This window comes from Bufo bufo, chromosome 4, assembly GCF_905171765.1.
Source record: "Bufo bufo chromosome 4, aBufBuf1.1, whole genome shotgun sequence".
Lineage (NCBI taxonomy): Eukaryota > Metazoa > Chordata > Amphibia > Anura > Bufonidae > Bufo > Bufo bufo.
Genome location: NC_053392.1, coordinates 632,235,568 through 632,257,319, shown reverse-complemented (window position 1 = coordinate 632,257,319; position 21,752 = coordinate 632,235,568). Strand labels below are relative to the sequence as shown.

Here is a 21,752-nt window from a genome sequence, read left to right as displayed (position 1 = left end):
GCGCAGCCGCGGTCACCTGTGCTGAGGTCACTGGTTCTGTCAGAAGAGTGGCGGGAAAGAGAAGAGCCGCACTACTACCCCCAGCATCCCCGTCAGCTGACAGCTCGGGTCTCCGGTCGGTGACACCCCATGGAGCCCGCTCGGCCGCGGGTGGTCGCCCTGGTGGACATGGACTGCTTCTATGTGCAGGTGGAGCAGAGGCTGCGGCCGGAGCTGAAGAGCAAGCCGGTGGTGGTGGCGCAGTACAAGACGTGGCGAGGAGGAGGGTGAGGGGCCACAGGCGTGATAACTGGGGGGCGAGGGGCCCGAGACTCAGACCTTATACCGGGGGGCCCGAGCCTCAGACCTTATACCGGGGGGCGAGGGGCCCGAGCCTCAGACCTTATACCGGGGGGCGAGGGGCCCGAGCTTCAGACCTTATACTGGGGGGCGAGGGGCCCGAGCCTCAGACCTTATACCGGGGGGCGAGGGGCCCGAGCCTCAGACCTTATACCGGGGGGCGAGGGGCCCGAGCCTCAGACCTTATACCGGGGGGCGAGGGGCCCGGGCCTCAGACCTTATACTGGGGGGCCAGAGCCTCAGACCTTATACTGGGGGGCGAGGGGCCCGAGCCTCAGACCTTATACTGGGGGGCGAGGGGCCCGAGCCTCAGACCTTATACTGGGGGGCGAGGGGCCCGAGCCTCAGACCTTATACTGGGGGGCGAGGGGCCCGGGCCTCAGACCTTATACTGGGGGGCGAGGGGCCCGAGCCTCAGACCTTATACCGGGGGGCGAGGGGCCCGAGCTTCAGACCTTATACTGGGGGGCGAGGGGCCCGGGCCTCAGACCTTATACTGGGGGGCGAGGGGCCCGGGCCTCAGACCTTATACTGGGGGGCGAGGGGCCCGGGCCTCAGACCTTATACTGGGGGGCGAGGGGCCCGAGCTTCAGACCTTATACTGGGGGGCGAGGGGCCCGGGCCTCAGACCTTATACTGGGGGGCGAGGGGCCCGAGCCTCAGACCTTATACTGGGGGGCGAGGGGCCCGGGCCTCAGACCTTATACTGGGGGGCGAGGGGCCCGGGCCTCAGACCTTATACTGGGGGGCGAGGGGCCCGGGCCTCAGACCTTATACTGGGGGGCGAGGGGCCCGAGCCTCAGACCTTATACTGGGGGGCGAGGGGCCCGGGCCTCAGACCTTATACTGGGGGGCGAGGGGCCCGAGCCTCAGACCTTATACCGGGGGGGCCCGAGCCTCAGACCTTATACCGGGGGGGCGAGGGGCCCGAGCCTCAGACCTTATACTGGGGGGCGAGGGGCCCGAGCCTCAGACCTTATACCGGGGGGGCCCGAGCCTCAGACCTTATACCGGGGGGGGGGGGGGGGCGAGGGGCCCGAGCCACAGGGATGATAATGGGGTTAGGGTACAATCCCCCGTCTCCTGGTCCTACGTCTCATCTTTCTAGATCGCTCTGTTCTTCTTGTGACCAATGACCTCTAACACATGACCCCGCCTACCGCCATAACACCGTCTGATAATCCTCGGCGGATATAATACACGTACCGTCTGATAATCCACGGCGGATATAATACATGTACCGTCTGATAATCCTCGGCGGATATAATATACGTACCTTCTGATAATCCACGGCGGATATAATATACGTACCGTCTGATAATCCACGGCGGATATAATATACATACCTTCTGATAATCCATAGAAAAAGGGGGTCAGTCAGCACATCCCAAAGTGCAGGGGCACGTTGCTATGGCTGAGAACCAGACTGTTAAACAAAACATGCAATGCAACACAATGATTCTGATAATCCACGGCGGATATAATATACGTCCCGTCTGATAATCCACGGCGGATATAATATACGTACCGTCTGATAATCCACGGCGGATATAATATACGTACCGTCTGATAATCCATGGCGGATATAATATACGTACCGTCTGATAATCCACGGCGGATATAATATACGTACCGTCTGATAATCCACGGCGGATATAATATACGTACCGTCTGATAATCCACGGCGGATATAATATACGTACCGTCTGATAATCCATGGCGGATATAATATACGTACCGTCTGATAATCCACGGCGGATACAATATATGTACCGTCTGATAATCCACGGCGGATATAATATACGTACCGTCTGATAATCCACTGCGGATATAATATACGTACCGTCTGATAATCCACGGCGGATACAATATATGTACCGTCTGATAATCCACGGCGGATATAATATACGTACCGTCTGATAATCCATGGCGGATATAATATACGTACCGTCTGATAATCCACTGCGGATATAATATACGTACCTTCTGATAATCCACGGCGGATACAATATATGTACCGTCTGATAATCCACGGCGGATATAATATACGTACCGTCTGATAATCCATGGCGGATATAATATACGTACCGTCTGATAATCCATGGCGGATATAATATACGTACCGTCTGATAATCCACGGCGGATATAATATATGTACCTTCTGATAATCCACGGCGGATATAATATATGTACCTTCTGATAATCCACGGCGGATATAATATACATACCGTCTGATAATCCACGGCGGATACAATATATGTACCTTCTGATAATCCTCGGCGGACATAATATACGTACCGTCTGAGATATAATATACGTACCGTCTGATAATCCATGGCGGATACAATATACTGAGCCCTGGATGCCTATCTGTGGCGGGCTCCCCATCCGCCGCATGGTCCGCTAGTCACATGCTGTCCTCTGGCGCTGTGGGGCGGGGCTTGTTTCCAGCTGTTGATTTGCGCCTGTGTCCGCAGGATAATCGCTGTCAGCTATGAAGCGCGAGCTTTTGGGGTTACCAGGAACATGTTCGCCAATGACGCCAAGAAGCTGTGCGCCGAGCTTCAGATCGCCCGCGTCCGAGAGGCTCATGGGAAGGCCGACCTGTCAAAGTGAGTGACACCCCCTCCCCCGCCCGCCTGGTGTGACCGCACTGCTCCATCCCCCCTTGTGTCCGGCAGGTATCGGGAGGCGAGCGTGGAAGTCATGGAGATCATGTCCCGATTCGCTGTGGTGGAGAGAGCGAGCATCGACGAGGCGTATATCGACCTGACCGACACCGTACAGGGGAGGATACAAGAGATGGCGGGCCGCCCCATACCGCCGGGGTCACTGAAGACCACCCATGTGCAGGGCTACCCCCACCTCAACCCCACCGAGCAGAGCAGCCTGACCAGAGGTACCTACTCCTACCCAGCAGAATAGTGAGCGCAGCTCTGGAGTATAATACAGGATGTAACTCAGGATCAGTACAGGATAAGTAATGTATGTACACAGTGACTGCACCAGCAGAATAGTGAGTGCAGCTCTGGAGTATAATACAGGATGTAACTCAGGATCAGTACAGGATAAGTAATGTATGTGCACAGTGACTGCACCAGCAGAATAGTGAGTGCAGCTCTGGAGTATAATACAGGATGTAACTCAGGATCAGTACAGGATAAGTAATGTATGTACACAGTGACTGCACCAGCAGAATAGTGAGTGCAGCTCTGGAGTATAATACAGGATGTAACTCAGGATCAGTACAGGATAAGTAATGTATGTACACAGTGACTGCACCAGCAGAATAGTGAGTGCAGCTCTGGAGTATAATACAGGATGTAACTCAGGATCAGTACAGGATAAGTAATGTATGTACACAGTGACTGCACCAGCAGTATAGTGAGTGCAGCTCTGGAGTATAATACAGGATGTAACTCAGGATCAGTACAGGATAAGTAATGTATGTACACAGTGACTGCGCCAGCAGAATAGTGAGTGCAGCTCTGGAGTATAATACAGGATGTAACTCAGGATCAGTACGGGATAAGTAATGTATGTACACAGTGACTGCACCAGCAGAATAGTGAGTGCAGCTCTGGAGTATAATACAGGATGTAACTCAGGATCAGTACAGGATAAGTAATGTATGTACACAGTGACTGCGCCAGCAGAATAGTGAGTGCAGCTCTGGAGTATAATACAGGATGTAACACAGGATAAGTAATGTATGTGCGCAGTGACTGCACCAGAAGAATAGTGAGTGCAGCTCTGGAGTATAATACAGGATGTAACTCAGGATCAGTACAGGATAAGTAATGTATGTACACAGTGACTGCACCAGCAGAATAGTGAGTGCAGCTCTGGAGTATAATACAGGATGTAACTCAGGATCAGTACAGGATAAGTAATGTATGTACACAGTGACTGCACCAGCAGAATAGTGAGTGCAGCTCTGGAGTATAATACAGGATGTAACTCAGGATCAGTACAGGATAAGTAATGTATGTACACAGTGACTGCACCAGCAGAATAGTGAGTGCAGCTCTGGAGTATAATACAGGATGTAACTCAGGATCAGTACAGGATAAGTAATGTATGTACACAGTGACTGCACCAGCAGAATAGTGAGTGCAGCTCTGGAGTATAATACAGGATGTAACTCAGGATCAGTACAGGATAAGTAATGTATGTACACAGTGACTGCACCAGCAGAATAGTGAGTGCAGCTCTGGAGTATAATACAGGATGTAACTCAGGATCAGTACAGGATAAGTAATGTATGTACACAGTGACTGCACCAGCAGAATAGTGAGTGCAGCTCTAGAGCGTGGACACGGTCGCTAGGGTCCATGAAGTTGTTAGAGAACGCTCTGTTATCCGGTGTCCAGTTCTTGTATGACGGCTTTAGACGCCTGTGCAGACTAGGACCGTGTAACGCACACATCGCTCTGTTCTCTCTACTTCTGTTATTGCAGTTTGTTAGTTTTTTTTACAGGTATTTTGTGTTTCATGGTAAATTATTGGCACCGCCATGGGCACGGTCAGCGGTCACATTACTCTGATGGTTTTTGTCTGGTGGGGGATTTCAATCTTTCCTCCTGGGGTCGTTGTACTGACGAGGTCTTTGGGAGGCGCCGAGCACTTGTCAGTTCCAGGGCTCCAGACTAAAAAAATCTCAAGGAGCCATTGGCTCCGAACCTGAACAATTTAGTCGCCAAATGAAATTTTTAGTCGCCAAATTTAAAATCCATATAATATAGCTGGGGTGCTTAGGAGCCTGGGGTTTTCTAAGCTACAGCCCACTCCGTTTCCCACCTATCTCTAGAACAGGGACCCCAAAATTAAGAGGAGAGCACCACGCATGTGCGGCAGGCGCTCTCGGCTATTTCCAGAACTTCCATAGAAGTGAATGGACCGTGAACTACGCAGGCGCGATCACCTCTTCATTTCATTCACCTCTATGGAAGTTTCGGCACTTCTTTAAAAGTCAATACAGGGTGGGCATGCATACATGGGGCGCCCTCGTTCACTTTGGGGGCCGTACCTATCCTATGCCACCAAAGTGAGAGATGGGCCTACCCCTTTAAAAGGGTATTCTGGTAATCTGATAATCCACAGGATAGCTTTATATTTCTGACCACTGGGACTGCCCCATACCCCGAAATGAATGGAGAGGCTGGTGGAGCGTGCGCCTTGGCGCTACATTTATTCTCTATGCATTTATTTCAGGGAGCGCCGTAGGGTATGGTGCCACTCTTTAATTTAGGGGTGCACCGAAATTCCGGCAGCCGAAAATATCGGCCGAAAATGTACCTAATCCATTTCGGCCGACAATATCGGCCGAAAATATGGGGTGTGGGATTTGTCACTCACCATCTCCGGGCGGGCGGTTTACTGCATCTTTATTTTACCTTACAATCGTGACGCTCCAGTAAGAACTCTGCAGGCAGAGCGGAGGGCGGCGTAACGTCACTTACTCACGTGACGCGCCTGCTCCGCCTCCTTCATTCATAAAGTGGGCGGAGCAATGCATCACGTGAGTAAGTGACGTTACGCCGCCCTCCGCTCTGCCTGCAGAGTTGTTACTGGAGCGTCACGATTGTAAGGTAAAATAAAGATGCAGTGAGTGATTAGTCTGCTGTGAGCAGCAGGGCCGGGGCTGTTATGGGTAGGGGGATCAGTCTATGGCACTGCTATGGGGAGGGGGGATCTGTGCACTGTTATGGGGAGGGGGGATCTGTGCACTGCTATGGGGAGGGGGGATCTGTGCACTGCTATGGGGAGGGGGGATCTGTGCACTGCTATGGGGAGGGGGGATCTGTGCACTGCTATGGGGAGGGGGGATCTGTGCACTGCTATGAGGAAAGGGATCTGTGCACTGTTATGCCCATAACAGTGCACATATCCCCCCCCCTCCATAACAGCGCCACCCACAGATCCCCCTCTCCATAACAGCGCCACCCACAGATCCCCTCTCCATAACAGCGCCACCCACAGATCCCCCTCTCCATAACAGAGCCACCCACAGATCCCCCTCTCCATAACAGCGCCACCCACAGATCCACCTCTCCATAACAGCGCCACCCACAGATCCCCCTCTCCATAACAGAGCCACCCACAGATCCCCCTCTCCATAACAGCGCCACCCACAGATCCCCCTCTCCATAACAGCGCCACCCACAGATCCCCCTCTCCATAACAGCGCCACCCACAGATCCCCCTCTCCATAACAGCGCCACCCACAGATCCCCCTCTCCATAACAGCGCCACCCACAGATCCCCCTCTCCATAACAGCGCCACCCACAGATCCCCTCTCTATAACAGCGCCACCCACAGATCCCCTCTCTATAACAGCGCCACCCACAGATCCCCCTCTCCATAACAGCGCCACCCACAGATCCCCCTCTCCATAACAGCCCACCCACAGATCCCCCTCTCCATAACAGCGCCACCCACAGATCCCCCTCTCCATAACAGCGCCACCCACAGATCCCCCTCTCCATAACAGCCCACCCACAGATCCCCCTCTCCATAACAGCGCCACCCACAGATCCCCCTCTCCATAACAGCGCCACCCACAGATCCCCCTCTCCATAACAGCGCCACCCACAGATCCCCCTCTCCATAACAGCGCCACCCACAGATCCCCCTCTCCATAACAGCGCCACCCACAGATCCCCCTCTCCATAACAGCGCCACCCACAGATCCCCCTCTCCATAACAGCGCCACCCACAGATCCCCCTCTCCATAACAGAGCCACCCACAGATCCCCCCCTCCATAACAGCGCCACCCACAGATCCCCCCCTCCATAACAGAGCCACCCACAGATCCCCCCCTCCATAACAGCGCCACCCACAGATCCCCCTCTCCATAACAGCGCCACCCACAGATCCCCCTCTCCATAACAGCGCCACCCACAGATCCCCCTCTCCATAACAGCGCCACCCACAGATCCCCCTCTCCATAACAGCGCCAATCATTAAAAAAAAAAGTATTTTAAAAGTATTTGGGCAAAAAGGCAGTTTCGGTCAAGGGCATCCTGAATTTTCGGTTTCGGACCAGAATTTTAATTTCGGTGCACCCCTACTTTAATTATTGGAGGGGTTCCCAGACACCTAGCAGTCCATACATGAAGATATCTTCCCCAGTCCTTCAATGACCTGGGGCACAACTACGGTGAAAGGAACGGCACAAGTGGGAGGGGGGTCAGTGCCAGGCGGTCAGTGACTGGCAGGAGCCCCTCTACTAGGCACACTCTCCCCCATGGGGTCTCTATCACAATGCCGGAGTGCCAGATTAGCCAATCAGTGAACAGAATCCAAAGTCTTCACCTGCATGTGACCGGACACCTGATTGGAGGAGGAGGTTTGTAGCTTTTCTGGCCGGGCTGGCGATGGAGATTCGATGTGTGACGCGCAATGTTTGATGAAAGAGCAGCGGAAGGTCTAGGGCGGTGCAAATGGCGACAAGACTACAAAGTCTTGTCGCCGGTTTTGTAATTCTAAGTCGCCATCTGGAGCCCTGTGATGGTTTGTGTTGGTGCCCATTCACATTACCCTGAGCTTCTCTTCTAAAAGCCACAATAAAGAAATTCTCAGGTTGGCTCCCCGTGGGCGTGTCCAGACAGATGTCCACAGAAATCCGGCCGAGGTGTCGCCACCGGGAGTCAGTGGGATGATACTGAGGGGTCCTAGAACCAGTCTGTATGATAGCTTTCAAGGATGCCTCCAATATACAATGGAGCCGAGGTGATCGGATCCCCCAGTCCTGGTCTGCGGTATGGGCCGAGCAGCCAGCCGATCCAGACCTGAAGGAGGTGATGTCACCGTGTCCCAGTATATAGATGTACTGAGTATGCAGGGATGTACCTAGAAAATGGCCAGTCCCAAGACCTGGTGCAGTATGAAGCCTTCATGCTTACTGTCTCCTCCTGATTAAACCTATGCTCCCTCTGGATGTAATCGGTGTCTTTTGACATAGTCGTGGCCACAAGTGTTGGCACCCCTGAAATTTTTCATAAAATTATTTCTCTTAGAAAATTATTGCAATTACACATGTTTATTGGAACAACACAAAAAAAATGAGAAAAAAAGGCAAATTTTACATAATTTCACATAAAACTCCAAAAATGGGCCAGGCAATATTGTTGACACCTTTTTAATCCCTAAGCGCATTATGACGTACCTGTAGGTCATTGTGTGAGGTGATGTATGGAGCAGGCCTCTGCAGCCGGCCAGCTCCATCCACTGCAGGAAAAACTGTGGAAAATATCAGCCTGGAGAACGGTCTGAAGACGTGAGGACCAAAACTGTGGAATATATCAGCCTGGAGAACAGAGAGAAGAGACCGGTCTGAGGACGTGAGGACCAAAACTGTGGAATATATCAGCCTGGAGAACAGAGAGAAGAGACCGGTCTGAGGACGTGAGGACCAAAACTGTGGAATATATCAGCCTGGAGAACAGAGAGAAGAGACCGGTCTGAGGACGTGAGGACCAAAACTGTGGAATATATCAGCCTGGAGAACAGAGAGAAGAGACCGGTCTGAGGACGTGAGGACCAAAACTGTGGAATATATCAGCCTGGAGAACAGAGAGAAGAGGACGTGAGGACCAAAACTGTGGAATATATCAGCCTGGAGAACAGAGAGAAGAGACCGGTCTGAGGACGTGAGGACCAAAACTGTGGAATATATCAGCCTGGAGAACAGAGAGAGGAGACCGGTCTGAGGACGTGAGGACCAAAACTGTGGAATATATCAGCCTGGAGAACAGAGAGAGGAGGACGGTCTGAGGACGTGAGGACCAAAACTGTGGAATATATCAGCCTGGAGAACAGAGAGAAGAGACCGGTCTGAGGACGTGAGGACCAGAACTGTGGAATATATCAGCCTGGAGAACAGAAAGTGGAGAAGAGAATGGTCTGAGGACGTGAGGACCAAAACTGTGGAATATATCAGCATAGAGAAGAGAAAGGGTCTGAGGACACAAGGGCCAAAACTGTGGGACAAATCAAAAATATAAAGTTACACGTCCATCTCCAGAGATATTGATGTTCCTTTGTCCACAGTGCACAACATAATCCAGACGTTTACAACCCATGGCACTGTAGCTAATCTCCCTGGACGTGGATGGAAGAGAAAAATTGTTGAAAGGTTGTAACGCAGGATAGTCCGAATGATGGATAAGGAGCCCAAATCAAGTTCCAAAGAACTTCAAGCTGTCCTGCAGACTCGGGGAGCATAAGTGTCAGCGCAAACTACCCCTCGACATTTGACTGAAATGAAACGCTATGGCAGGAGACCGAGTAGGGCCCACTGCTGACACAGAGACATAAAGAAACTCAGCTGCAGTTTGCCAAAATGTGCGTGAGTGAGCCCATATGGGAAAACGTCTTGTGGACAGATGAGACCAAGGTGGAGCTTTTTGGTAAAGCACATCAGTCTACTGTTTACAGAAAACAGAATGAGGCCTACAAAGAAAAGAACGCAGTACAGTCAAATATGGTGGAGGTTCAAAGATGCTTTGGGGTTGTTTCGCTGCCTCTTGCACTGGGTGCCTTGACTGTGTGCAAAGCATCATGGAATCTGATAAATCACCAAAGGTTTTTGGGTCACAATGTAGGGCCCAGCGTCAGAAAGCTGGGTTTGCATTCTAGGTCATGGGTCTTCCAGCAGGACAATGACCCCAAACACACTACAAGAAGCCCTCAGGAATGGATGGGAACAAAGTGCTGGAGAGTTCTTTAGTGGCCAGCAATGAGTTCGGATCTAAATCCCATTGAACACTGTGGAGAAGGTGACCTTCAAATGTGAGAGACCTGGAGCAGTCTACAAAAGAGTGCTCCACACTACCAGGTGAGAGGTGAAAGAAGCTCGTGGACAGTTGTTATAGGAGGTGATTGATGTCACTTATTTCTTCCAAAGGGTGTGCAACCAAATATTAAGCTGAGGGTGCCAGTAAATTTGTCCGTCCGTTTTTGGAGTTTAGCGTGAATTTTTTTTTTTTCTGCTCCTCCCCTTCCTCTGCTAGCCCCTCCCTCTCCTTATTGTTTCCTGAATAGTCATCTTGCATGGCCTTATTTAGAGTACATGAAACATATACACTGTGTGCAGAATTATTAGGCAAATGAGTATTTTGCCCACATCATCCTCTTTATGCATGTTGTCTTACTCCAAGCTGTATAGGCTCGAAAGCCTACTACCAATTAAGCATATAAGGTGATGTGCATCTCTGTAATGAGAAGGGGTGTGGTCTAATGACATCAACACCCTATATTAGGTGTGCATAATTATTAGGCAACTTCCTTTCCTTTGGCAAAATGGGTCAAAAGAAGGACTTGACAGGCTCAGAAAAGTCAAAAATAGTGAGATATCTTGCAGAGGGATGCAGCACTCTTAAAATTGCAAAGCTTCTGAAGCGTGATCATCGAACAATCAAGCGTTTCATTCAAAATAGTCAACAGGGTCGCAAGAAGCGCGTGGAAAAACCAAGGCGCAAAATAACTGCCCATGAAGTGAGAAAAGTCAAGCGTGCAGCTGCCAAGATGCCACTTGCCACCAGTTTGGCCATATTTCAGAGCTGCAACATCACTGGAGTGCCCAAAAGCACAAGGTGTGCAATACTCAGAGACATGGCCAAGGTAAGAAAGGCTGAAAGACGACCACCACTAAACAAGACACACAAGCTGAAACGTCAAGACTGGGCCAAGAAATATCTCAAGACTGATTTTTCTAAGGTTTTATGGACTGATGAAATGAGAGTGAGTCTTGATGGGCCAGATGGATGGGCCCGTGGCTGGATTGGTAAAGGGCAGAGAGCTCCAGTCCGACTCAGACGCCAGCAAGGTGGAGGCGGAGTACTGGTTTGGGCTGGTATCATCAAAGATGAGCTTGTGGGGCCTTTTCGGGTTGAGGATGGAGTCAAGCTCAACTCCCAGTCCTACTGCCAGTTTCTGGAAGACACCTTCTTCAAGCAGTGGTACAGGAAGAAGTCTGCATCCTTCAAGAAAAACATGATTTTCATGCAGGACAATGCTCCATCACACGCGTCCAAGTACTCCACAGCGTGGCTGGCAAGAAAGGGTATAAAAGAAGAAAATCTAATGACATGGCCTCCTTGTTCACCTGATCTGAACCCCATTGAGAACCTGTGGTCCATCATCAAATGTGAGATTTACAAGGAGGGAAAACAGTACACCTCTCTGAACAGTGTCTGGGAGGCTGTGGTTGCTGCTGCACGCAATGTTGATGGTGAACAGATCAAAACACTGACAGAATCCATGGATGGCAGGCTTTTGAGTGTCCTTGCAAAGAAAGGTGGCTATATTGGTCACGGATTTGTTTTTGTTTTATTTTTGAATGTCAGAAATGTATATTTGTGAATGTTGAGATGTAATATTGGTTTCACTGGTAAAAATAAATAATTGAAATGGGTATATATTAGTTTTTTGTTAAGTTACCTAATAATTATGCACAGTAATAGTCACCTGCACACACAGATATCCCCCTAAAATAGCTAAAACTAAAAACAAACTAAAAACTACTTCCAAAAATATTCAGCTTTGATATTAATGAGTTTTTTGGGTTCATTGAGAACATGGTTGTTGTTCAATAATAAAATTAATCCTCAAAAATACAACTTGCCTAATAATTCTGCACTCCCTGTAGTAAATTTTCAGTAGAGCTGTGGCCCCTGAAGACGCCTGTTGGGGGTCTGTATGTTTTTCTTTATAATCTAGAAATAATGCTGGACGCTGACAGTATAATTGGGCTTCACCCCATATAGGGGGGCGCCTTGTGAGCTGAAGCCATTAGATGGCGGTTGATGGGGTCCACCGATTTTGTGTCTCAGAGGATCAGCGGCGCCTTGGGGTGGAGCAGTGGCTAAATTCCCTGGACACGGGAGACCCTCAGAGCCCGGAGCTGCAGCTGACGGTGGGCGCCATCATTGTGGAGGAGATGAGAGCGGCCGTGGAGGCAGAGACCACGTTCCAGTGCTCGGCCGGGATCTCGCACAACAAGGTGGGTTCTGATTGGATGTAAGGCTCGTGTGCACAGTCGGCACCAGAACCATCTGGATCACTGCAGACACAGCCCACAGCGATCCGGGCGATGACTTACTGCGCGTCCTGCGCCGATTCCCAGTGATCTCCTCCCCGTTATCGCTATTCTCTGCCATAGGTTCTGGCAAAGCTGACGTGTGGACTGAATAAACCCAACCGCCAAACCGTCCTGTCCCAGAGCGGCGTCCCCGGACTGTTCAGCCAGCTACCCATCGGGAAAATGTGAGTCCTGCAGTGGTAATGGTGGTTTTAAGGGACAGTAACCTGAAAATACACAACGTAAAGGCTATGTACACCTTCAGAGGTAATTTATTTTTTTGGACTGCATTTTACTAATTTTGGGCCAAAAATCTTTTTTTCAATCGGCCTTTATTAAAATTATTGAGGTGTTCTGTCACAAAGGGTCATAAACACTTATTTAAGCCACATTCTTATCAGTAAGATAAGGACTGAGTTATAATGAGTGTTTATAAGGGCAGAGATAAGGAGCCGTTAGCTCCCTGTCTGACTGAGCAGAGAGAAAATTCAGATCCTGCTACTGGAGAATCTCAGATCTGTACAGAGAAAAGGGCTCCATATTTGTAATAAAGACCAATGTAAAAAGTGATTTTTAGCTCAAAATGAGAACAATTTAATAATAATAAAAATGCCCCCAAAGGTGTACATAGCCTTTAAAGCAAGCACTGGCGGTTGCCGTAGGTGGGACTGACAAGACTATTTTTCATGTTCTCCGGCTGTAACGCTCTTCTCTCACCAGACGCCATCTTGGAGGTAAACTTGGCGACTCTATTAAGGAGCTCCTGGGGGTGGAGTACATGGGGCAGCTGATGGCGTTCAGTGAATCCGCTCTTCAGAGCCACTTTGGAGATAAGACAGGGTGAGTCGGGGGCTGATCAGTAATAAAAACGGGGCGCAGCTCTGTCCTGAGCCTTGCTGGTCACTGCAGTGTCCCCGGGCAGGTGACTGCTGCATGGAACCGCTTCTCGCCTTTAGAGAATTGTCTGAACCGTCCGCCATGTTGTGATGGTATTTCCCTCAGCACTACCTGACCACCTTGTGCTCTGCAGCTCATGGCTTTACCTCCTGTGCCGCGGCATTGAAGACGAACCTGTGAAGCCCAGACAGTTACCCAAATCCATCGGCTGCAGTAAGACCTTCCCTAGGAAGACGTCTCTGTGCACTCAGGATCAGGTGCGGCTCATTAAAGGGTGAATGTAAAGCTAATGTCCTCAGTGTTGCCCTGTCCTGCCGCCTGGGTTCCTCGGGGTCGCCCTGTCCTGCCGCCTGGGTTCCTCGGGGTCGCCCTGTCCTGCCGCCTGGGTTCCTCGGGGTTGCCCTGTCCTGCCGCCTGGGTTCCTCGGGGTTGCCCTGTCCTGCCGCCTGGGTTCCTCGGGGTTGCCCTGTCCTGCCGCCTGGGTTCCTCGGGGTTGCCCTTTCCTGCCGCCTGGGTTCCTCGGGGTTGCCCTGTCCTGCCGCCTGGGTTCCCCGGGGTCGCCCTGTCCTGCCGCCTGGGTTCCCCGGGGTCGCCCTGTCCTGCCGCCTGGGTTCCCCGGGGTCGCCCTGTCCTGCCGCCTGGGTTCCCCGGGGTCGCCCTGTCCTGCCGCCTGGGTTCCCCGGGGTCGCCCTGTCTTGCCGCCTGGGTTCCCCGGGGTCGCCCTGTCCTGCCGCCTGGGTTCCCCGGGGTCGCCCTGTCCTGCCGCCTGGGTTTCCCGGGGTCGCCCTGTCCTGCCGCCTGGGTTTCCCGGGGTCGCCCTGTCCTGCCGCCTGGGTTTCCCGGGGTCGCCCTGTCCTGCCGCCTGGGTTCCCCGGGGTCGCCCTGTCCTGCCGCCTGGGTTCCCCGGGGTCGCCCTGTCCTGCCGCCTGGGTTCCCCGGGGTCGCCCTGTCCTGCCGCCTGGGTTCCCCGGGGTCGCCCTGTCCTGCCGCCTGGGTTCCCCGGGGTCGCCCTGTCTTGCCGCCTGGGTTCCCCGGGGTCGCCCTGTCCTGCCGCCTGGGTTCCCCGGGGTCGCCCTGTCCTGCCGCCTGGGTTCCCCGGGGTCGCCCTGTCCTGCCGCCTGGGTTCCCCGGGGTCGCCCTGTCCTGCCGCCTGGGTTTCCCGGGGTCGCCCTGTCCTGCCGCCTGGGTTCCCCGGGGTCGCCCTGTCCTGCTGTCCCCCTCTGCTGCATTTTATCTGCCACAATATAGTTGTGTGACACATTTTGGCCCCAATCTGGGCCCCAGGTCACGTTACCATGGTGACAATTCACATAAAGTCCATAGATAGTCCTCCAGAGTCCACGTTGGTGATGTCTTGGTGCCGTCCATAGTGCTTACGATGCATATATAGAAGTATACAAAGAATACCATAAGCTTTGTGGCTCGTCCTCGCGATTTAGGCCCCAAGGTTGGAGAGTTTGCCTCCCGGGACACAGCCGCCCTCCTGCCCGGCCATTTTTTGTAAATCAGTCACTTTATGTGGTAAAAACATCGGAATGCTTTTACTTATCCAGGCCATTCTGAGACTATTTTCTCGTGACACATTGTACTTCAGGACAGTGGTAAATTTCAGTCGATATATTTCACTTATGTATAAAAAAAAAATCGAATGTTTACCAAAAATTCAGAAAAATTCGTAATTTTCTAAATTTGAATTTCTCTGCTTTTAAGGCAGGTAGTGATACGTCATAAAATAGTTATTACTTTATATTCCCCATACGTCTACTTTATGTCGCCATCTTTTTGTAAATGTCATCTTATATTTTTTTAGGACATAAGTGGCTTCGAATTTTAGAAGCAAACTTTTTTTTTTTTTTTTTTTAAGGACCAATTCAGTTCTGAAGTCACTTTGTGGGGCTGACATAGTAGAAATCACCCAAAAGTAAAGTAGAAACTACACCCCTCAAGTTATTCAAGGTGTTTTATAGGAACTAATGCAAAATGGCGGTAAAATGTAACTTTTTTTTTTTTGTTGCTGATTTTTCAATTTCTTAATTTTTTTCCAGAAAAACAAAGAGTTAACAGCAAAACAAACCTCAGAATGTATCCTCCTACTTTTACAGTTTCCAAAAACCCTTAACTCAGGATTAACGCCCACATGGGAATATGGAAACTAGCGATACGTTAGAGACATCGGTGATGTCATCAGCAGAGGCTTTATAGAGCCGTCCTCTGCCCAGTTCCCCGGAAGACGCCAGTTTGACTGGTGAAACATGTGAGGTTTTTAGCACAGGGAATAAAGTAGCACTTGGGGTCTAGACAATTATATAGCGAATGGTCTAAAGGACAGTGAGCGGTGAAGTAGCACGCAGCACCGTCTCATTGCCCCCAAGCCAGTGACCGTGGACCAGCCCTATACTGGAGAGCGAAATACAAAGCGACCATGTGACAGCTGATATTTTATAACATCTTTATTTTGTTTATTATATTTTAACAATGGATCTAATAAATGTTACGTTTTAATAATTGGCGCATGAAACAAAAAAGGCGTTATTGGTCTTACGGATCATTTGTAAATCTATATATTGTTGTACTCGTGTATGGGTGCACTGCAGGGCTGAGAAGGGAAGGAGCGCCCTATGGTTTTTGGAGATCAGATTTTGCTTGAATGGTTTTAAGGTCCCATGTTGCATTTGACAAGACCCTTAGATATCCCTGCAGTGAAACCCCAAAAAAGTGACCCCATTATAGAAACTAAAGCCCTAAAAGAATTTAGCGAGAGGTGTAGTGAGTGCTTTGACCCCACAAGAGTTTCACTGAATTTATAAAAACTTGGCTGTGAAAATGGTTGCATTTTTTTCATTAAAAAGTCACTTTAGGTCCGAATTTTTCACTTTCACAAGGGCTAACAGGAGAAAATGCACCCAGTATGTGTTACCCGCTTTCTCCCTATTATGGCAACACCCCATATGTGCCGGTAGCCCGCTGTATGGGCGCACAGCAGGCAGACTGCAAAATATGGATTTATTCGCAATTTTGGGCAAACGGGTGTCTGACAGAAATGAGTATGTAGAGGTAGGAGGACATGTAAGGTGTGTGGGGTATCTCAGAGATATAAGGGGTGACATCACATGGAGCATAAAGGATGAAATAATGGGTGGGTGAGCGGTGGACTCGGGTACAGTCCTTCCTGCACAGGGTGGGATTCACAGTGATAAGTGGGGTCCTTTTTGTAACACACCCGGCATCTTTTTTCGGTCCTTCCCTTCCTTGCTGTTTGGGAAATGTTGCCCTGGTACAACATGATCTCCTGAAGGACTGGGTCCTTCCCCTTTCTGATTTGGAAAAATTAGGGAAGGTAAGGAAAGTTCCTGTGTGGCCTGCGGATGGATGTAACCGGTTTGCACACCTTGGTTCTCTCAACACGATTAGGGATATTTGGCTTTCGGGTGAAATTTATGGAAAACATAAAAGTTCAGGCTCCAGTGATAACATATGATGGAAGTCGGCATTAAGTAGAAGCAGCGATGGTGATTTCCTCATCTCAGAGCCGACCCCAGTGTTGGGTATACCGCCACTAAATGTCCGTGTCTCAGGAACTTGTCCTGTGGCCTTCAGCATCAATTCCAGCCTGACAACGACGTCTCCTGCTGTTCACAAGTTGTCTTATTGTCCTCTGAGGCATGGCATCCCACTCTTCCTGAAGGACGGCCCTCAGGTCATTGAGGTACAGATCCCAGAGGTTTTCAGTGGGATTCATGTGTGAAGAAAGTGCAGGCCACTCCATGTGAGGTCCCCCAGTTTTACAGCAGCCATTCCCTAATGATGGACCTCGATGAGCTGGAGCATTGTCCTCCATGAAGATGACATTAGGCCGGTGTTGTTCCTGCAGAGGCACAATGACTGGAGTAATGATGTTCTTCAGGTAGGCTGGGCTGTCACTGGACCAGTCACACAGTGTAGGGCACTTCTGTACTGACTAGACACACTGACACCACCACCAAAGGCCCGTCTGGTGACCACAGTGGCTGATGCAGAGTGCTCTTCTTGACGTCTCCAACATGGTTGGCGGCCATCATCTCTGCTCTGCGTGAATCGACTTACATCAGTGAGCAGCACTGAGGCCACTGGTCCCTCGTCAGTGTAGATGCTCCCTGGCTCATACAAGATGATGATGCCTGTGCCGGGTGGTGTGGTCAGGTACCCTGCAGCTCGACTAGCAAACAGACCACGCTGATGTCAATGGTTTCCAATGGTCTGACGTGACACTTGTGTGGCATTCATCATGCAGTTCTGCAGGGCATTGTTCACAATGAAGCGGTCATCGGCGTGGGATGCGGCCAAAGGACGTCCACTTCTCTGCCTTTCTGTGACTCTTCCAGTGTCTCTGTATCTCTGATACAACCTGTTGATGACACTGACGCTCTAAGCTCAGGGGCCACTTCCGTCTGAGAACATCCTGCTTGAAAGCCTCGCAATGGCGAGGTACTGTTCATCAATTGTTAGGTGTCGTCTTGGTCTCATTATGTCAGAATGTGAGCAGCATGATGAGGAGGACTGTTTAAATACCAATTCTAATTGAACCAGGAAATTTATTGGGCGATTCATGGATCAAACACCTGGTGTGAATTTTGCCGTTAAGCTTCTTGTTGGAGAACAGCAAGTTGTGCAAAAAGTCCTGAAACACTGAACAGTTGGGACATGTGCATTCAGAAGTTGAGACGGTCACATTACGTTCCCCTGTAAAGGTTAGAGGGCATTTTAGGTTCATCCTGAAATTTCACCCACAAGACAAATATCCCGAATTTCGTGTATGTTGTGCGCTGATTATATGCATCGTAATCACTATGGACGGCATCAAGACATTACGAACATGGACTCGGAAGGACTATCTATGGACCTTGTGAATTGTTTGTCACCATGGTAACGTGACCTCACCTATGGGTTCAGGCGGGTGCTCTAACTGGGTTTGCATGTTTGAGGAAGGCTCAGATTGGAGCCGAAACACGTCACACATAACTGTAGTGCAGATCCTTTCCTTGCAACTGTGGGCTTCGGGGTTCTCCGTGTCCTGGCGCCTGTGGGCTTCGGGGTTCTCCGTGTCCTGGCGCCTGTGGGCTTCGGGGTTCTCCGTGTCCTGGCGCCTGTGGGCTTCGGGGTTCTCCGTGTCCTGGCGCCTGTGGGCTTCGGGGTTCTCCGTGTCCTGGCGCCTGTGGGCTTCGGGGTTCTCCGTGTCCTGGCGCCTGTGGGCTTCGGGGTTCTCCGTGTCCTGGCGCCTGTGGGCTTCGGGGTTCTCCGTGTCCTGGCGCCTGTGGGCTTCGGGGTCCACGTCTGAGTTCAGTGTGTCATTTTGCCTCTTCTCTCCGCAGGTGCAGTTCTGGCTTCTGCAGTTGTGTCTGGAGTTAGAAGAGCGGCTCAAGAAGGATCGAGAGATGGTGAGCACCGCTGATCCTGACCACTCCATCATCCCGCTCATGTGGCACACGTCCAGTCCTTCATATCTTCTCTCCTCCTCAGAATCACAGAGTGGCCAAACAGCTGACCGTAGGGTTTCATCGCCAGGGTGACCCTAGCGGCCTGTCCCGGGTCTGTGCCCTCAGCCGCTATGACGCCCAGAAGATCAGCAGCGACGCCTTTATCCTCCTGAAAAGCTTCAATAAAGCGGGGGCCCAACAGGCTGCTTGGTAGGTACTGATAATGGGGAGGCGCTGACCGCTCGTGTCCACTTCTCACCTCTATAGGGGGAGGGGGGTCATCCATGGTAGGTACTGATAATGGGGGAGCACTGACCGCTCGTGTCCACTTCTCACCTCTATGGGGGGGGGGTCATGCATGGTAGGTACTGATAATGGGGGAGCACTGACCGCTCGTGTCCACTTCTCACCTCTGTTGGGGGGGGTCATCCATGGTAGGTACTGATAATGGGAGGGGCGCTGACCGCTCCTGTCCACTTCTCACCTCTATGGGGGGGGGGTCATGCATGGTAGGTACTGATAATGGGAGGGGCGCTGACCGCTCCTGTCCACTTCTCACCTCTATGGGGGGGGGGGGGGGCATGCATGGTAGGTACTGATAATGGGAGGGGCGCTGACCGCTCCTGTCCACTTCTCACCTCTATGGGGGGGGGGGGGGGGTCATGCATGGTAGGTACTGATAATGGGAGGGGCGCTGACCGCTCCTGTCCACTTCTCACCTCTATGGGGGGGGGTCATGCATGGTAGGTACTGATAATGGGAGGGGCGCTGACCGCTCCTGTCCACTTCTCACCTCTATGGGGGGGGGGGGGGTCATGCATGGTAGGTACTGATAATGGGAGGGGCGCTGACCGCTCCTGTCCACTTCTCACCTCTATGGGGGGGGGGGGGGGGGTCATCCATGGTAGGTACTGATAATAGGAGGGGCGCTGACTGCTCGTGTCTACCTCTCACCTCTTTGGGGGGGGGGGGGGGTCATGCATTTAGGTACTGATAATGGGAGGGGCGCTGACCGCTCCTGTCCACTTCTCACCTCTATGGGGGGGGGTCATGCATGGTAGGTACTGATAATGGGAGGGGCGCTGACCGCTCGTGTCCACTTCTCACCTCTGGGGGGTCATCCATGGTAGGTACTGATAATGGGAGGGGCGCTGACTGCTCGTGTTCACCTCTATGGGGGGGTCATGCATTTAGGTACTGATAATGGGAGGGGCGCTGACCGCTCGTGTCCACTTCTCACCTCTATGGGGGGGGGGGGGTCATGCATTTAGGTACTGATAATGGGAGGGGCGCTGACCGCTCCTGTCCACTTCTCGGGGGTGGTCATCTATGTCCAGCAGATGATATGTAGACGTGAGGACAGAGCGGAGTGACCACTGACGGCTCTTCTCTGCTGACTGTTTCCAGGTCTCCTCCCCTCACTCTGCTCCAGCTTTCTGCAAGCAAGTTCTCTGAGACAGCAGCTTCTGGAGGAGACATTGCAAGTTTACTGAGCAAGGAGGCACCCGGGACCCAGAAGCCTCAGACCTCACAGCTGTCCCCCAGCAGAATCATCTCCCCCAAAAAGCTGCGAGATGTGGGGAGCCGGACACCCAGCACCATCCACATGTTATTCCAGAGAGCGGCAGAGAAGAAGAGAGACCCCGCAGGTGAAGCAGCATGTAGTGAATCCCCCTCTACGCCCCTGTCCCCAGGTACACAGGCCGTGCTGAGTGAATCTAGCCACCCCTGTTCTCCGGAGTTGTCTGCAGCGGCCTCGTCCTGCAGCAGCTCGGAGGTCCAGCCTCCGACCTGTGATGAGGACATGGTGGTCTGTGAGACGTGTCAGCAGCCCATCCTGGTGTGGGACCTCCCGGAGCACAACGATTACCACTTTGCTCAGGAATTACAGGACTCGTTTTCTGCTCCTCGTCCTGACACAGCGAGGGCGGCCATGACACCCACCAGTCACAGACTGAAGAGCAAAGCTAAAAACGTGGTGACTCCAAGTGCCAAGCGTGCCCGTAGCGAGGGCAACCGCACGCTGGACGCGTTCTTCAGACGTGACCCTCAGTGACCGCATCCTGCTTTTGTTCCAGCTTTGTCTGTTCTTGAGAAAGCTGGGTGCTGATCCTATGGCTGCCATCACAGCACCCCAGAGTGGCTGATCCTATTTCAGCCGTCGCTCTAATGATGGCCAGTGGAGTTGTCACCCAGAAGCCTGGAAAAGCTGTAGGTGCTGCCATGGAGTGTTTCCTGCACAGTGAAGGGCCCCTCCATTCTAGATGTTAGTGGGGTCCCTGCCGTCAGAGCCCCCACTGACAGCTGGTCTGAGTATTGTATGCGGCACTATAATAGCCGCTCCTCATCTTTTGGAGCTTGGGCTTCGCACTTTATATCGGAGATCTGATCCTCTGCTGCTTCTAACCAGATAGAGACTGTTCATTACCCGGCAGTGAAATCTTGACTGCCGCTCCTCCTCCACCTGTGATGTCCTGCACTGCCGACATTCTGACTGCCGCTCCTCCATCAGCGACATCCTGACTGTTGCTGTCCCTCCTCCACCACTGGCGACATCTTGCTGCTCCTCCTCCACCACTGGCGACATCTTGCTGTCTCTCCTCCTCCACCGGCGACGTCCTGACTGTTGCTGCTCCTCCACCTGTGATGTCCTGCACTGCTGACATTCTGACTGCCGCTCCTCCACCGGCAACGTCCTGACTGTTGCTGCTCCTCCTCCTCCACTGGCGACATCTTGCTGTCCCTCCTCCACCACCAGAGACATCCTGACTGCGGCTCCTCCACTGGTGACGTTCTGCCTGCCCCTCGCCCTCCTGTTTTTATTTGAATATTAAATGTTTATATTTTTGCACTTTTTTGATTTGTCATTCAGCTGATCTACGTGAGTAGCTCGTGCCCCCCTGGCTGTGAGCAGTAACTCCCCCTGCTGCGTGATTACCGGACCCCTGGGTGCAGATAGATGATTACGGCGTGGAC

At 51.7% G+C, this 21,752-nt stretch overlaps 1 protein-coding gene across 1 annotated transcript; it reads left to right on the top strand.

The window, feature by feature from the left end:
• Positions 1-27: 27 nt before the first annotated feature.
• On the top strand, positions 28-21,277 carry POLH (DNA polymerase eta). Its single transcript, XM_040430832.1, has 10 exons — positions 28-266; positions 2,817-2,951; positions 3,021-3,238; positions 12,179-12,348; positions 12,508-12,611; positions 13,147-13,266; positions 13,457-13,580; positions 18,672-18,737; positions 18,820-18,986; positions 20,184-21,277. Exons 1-10 carry the CDS (start codon positions 130-132, stop codon positions 20,830-20,832), a joined length of 1,890 nt encoding a protein of 629 aa, XP_040286766.1. The 5' UTR covers positions 28-129; the 3' UTR covers positions 20,833-21,277.
• The last annotated feature ends 475 nt before the right edge of the window (positions 21,278-21,752 follow it).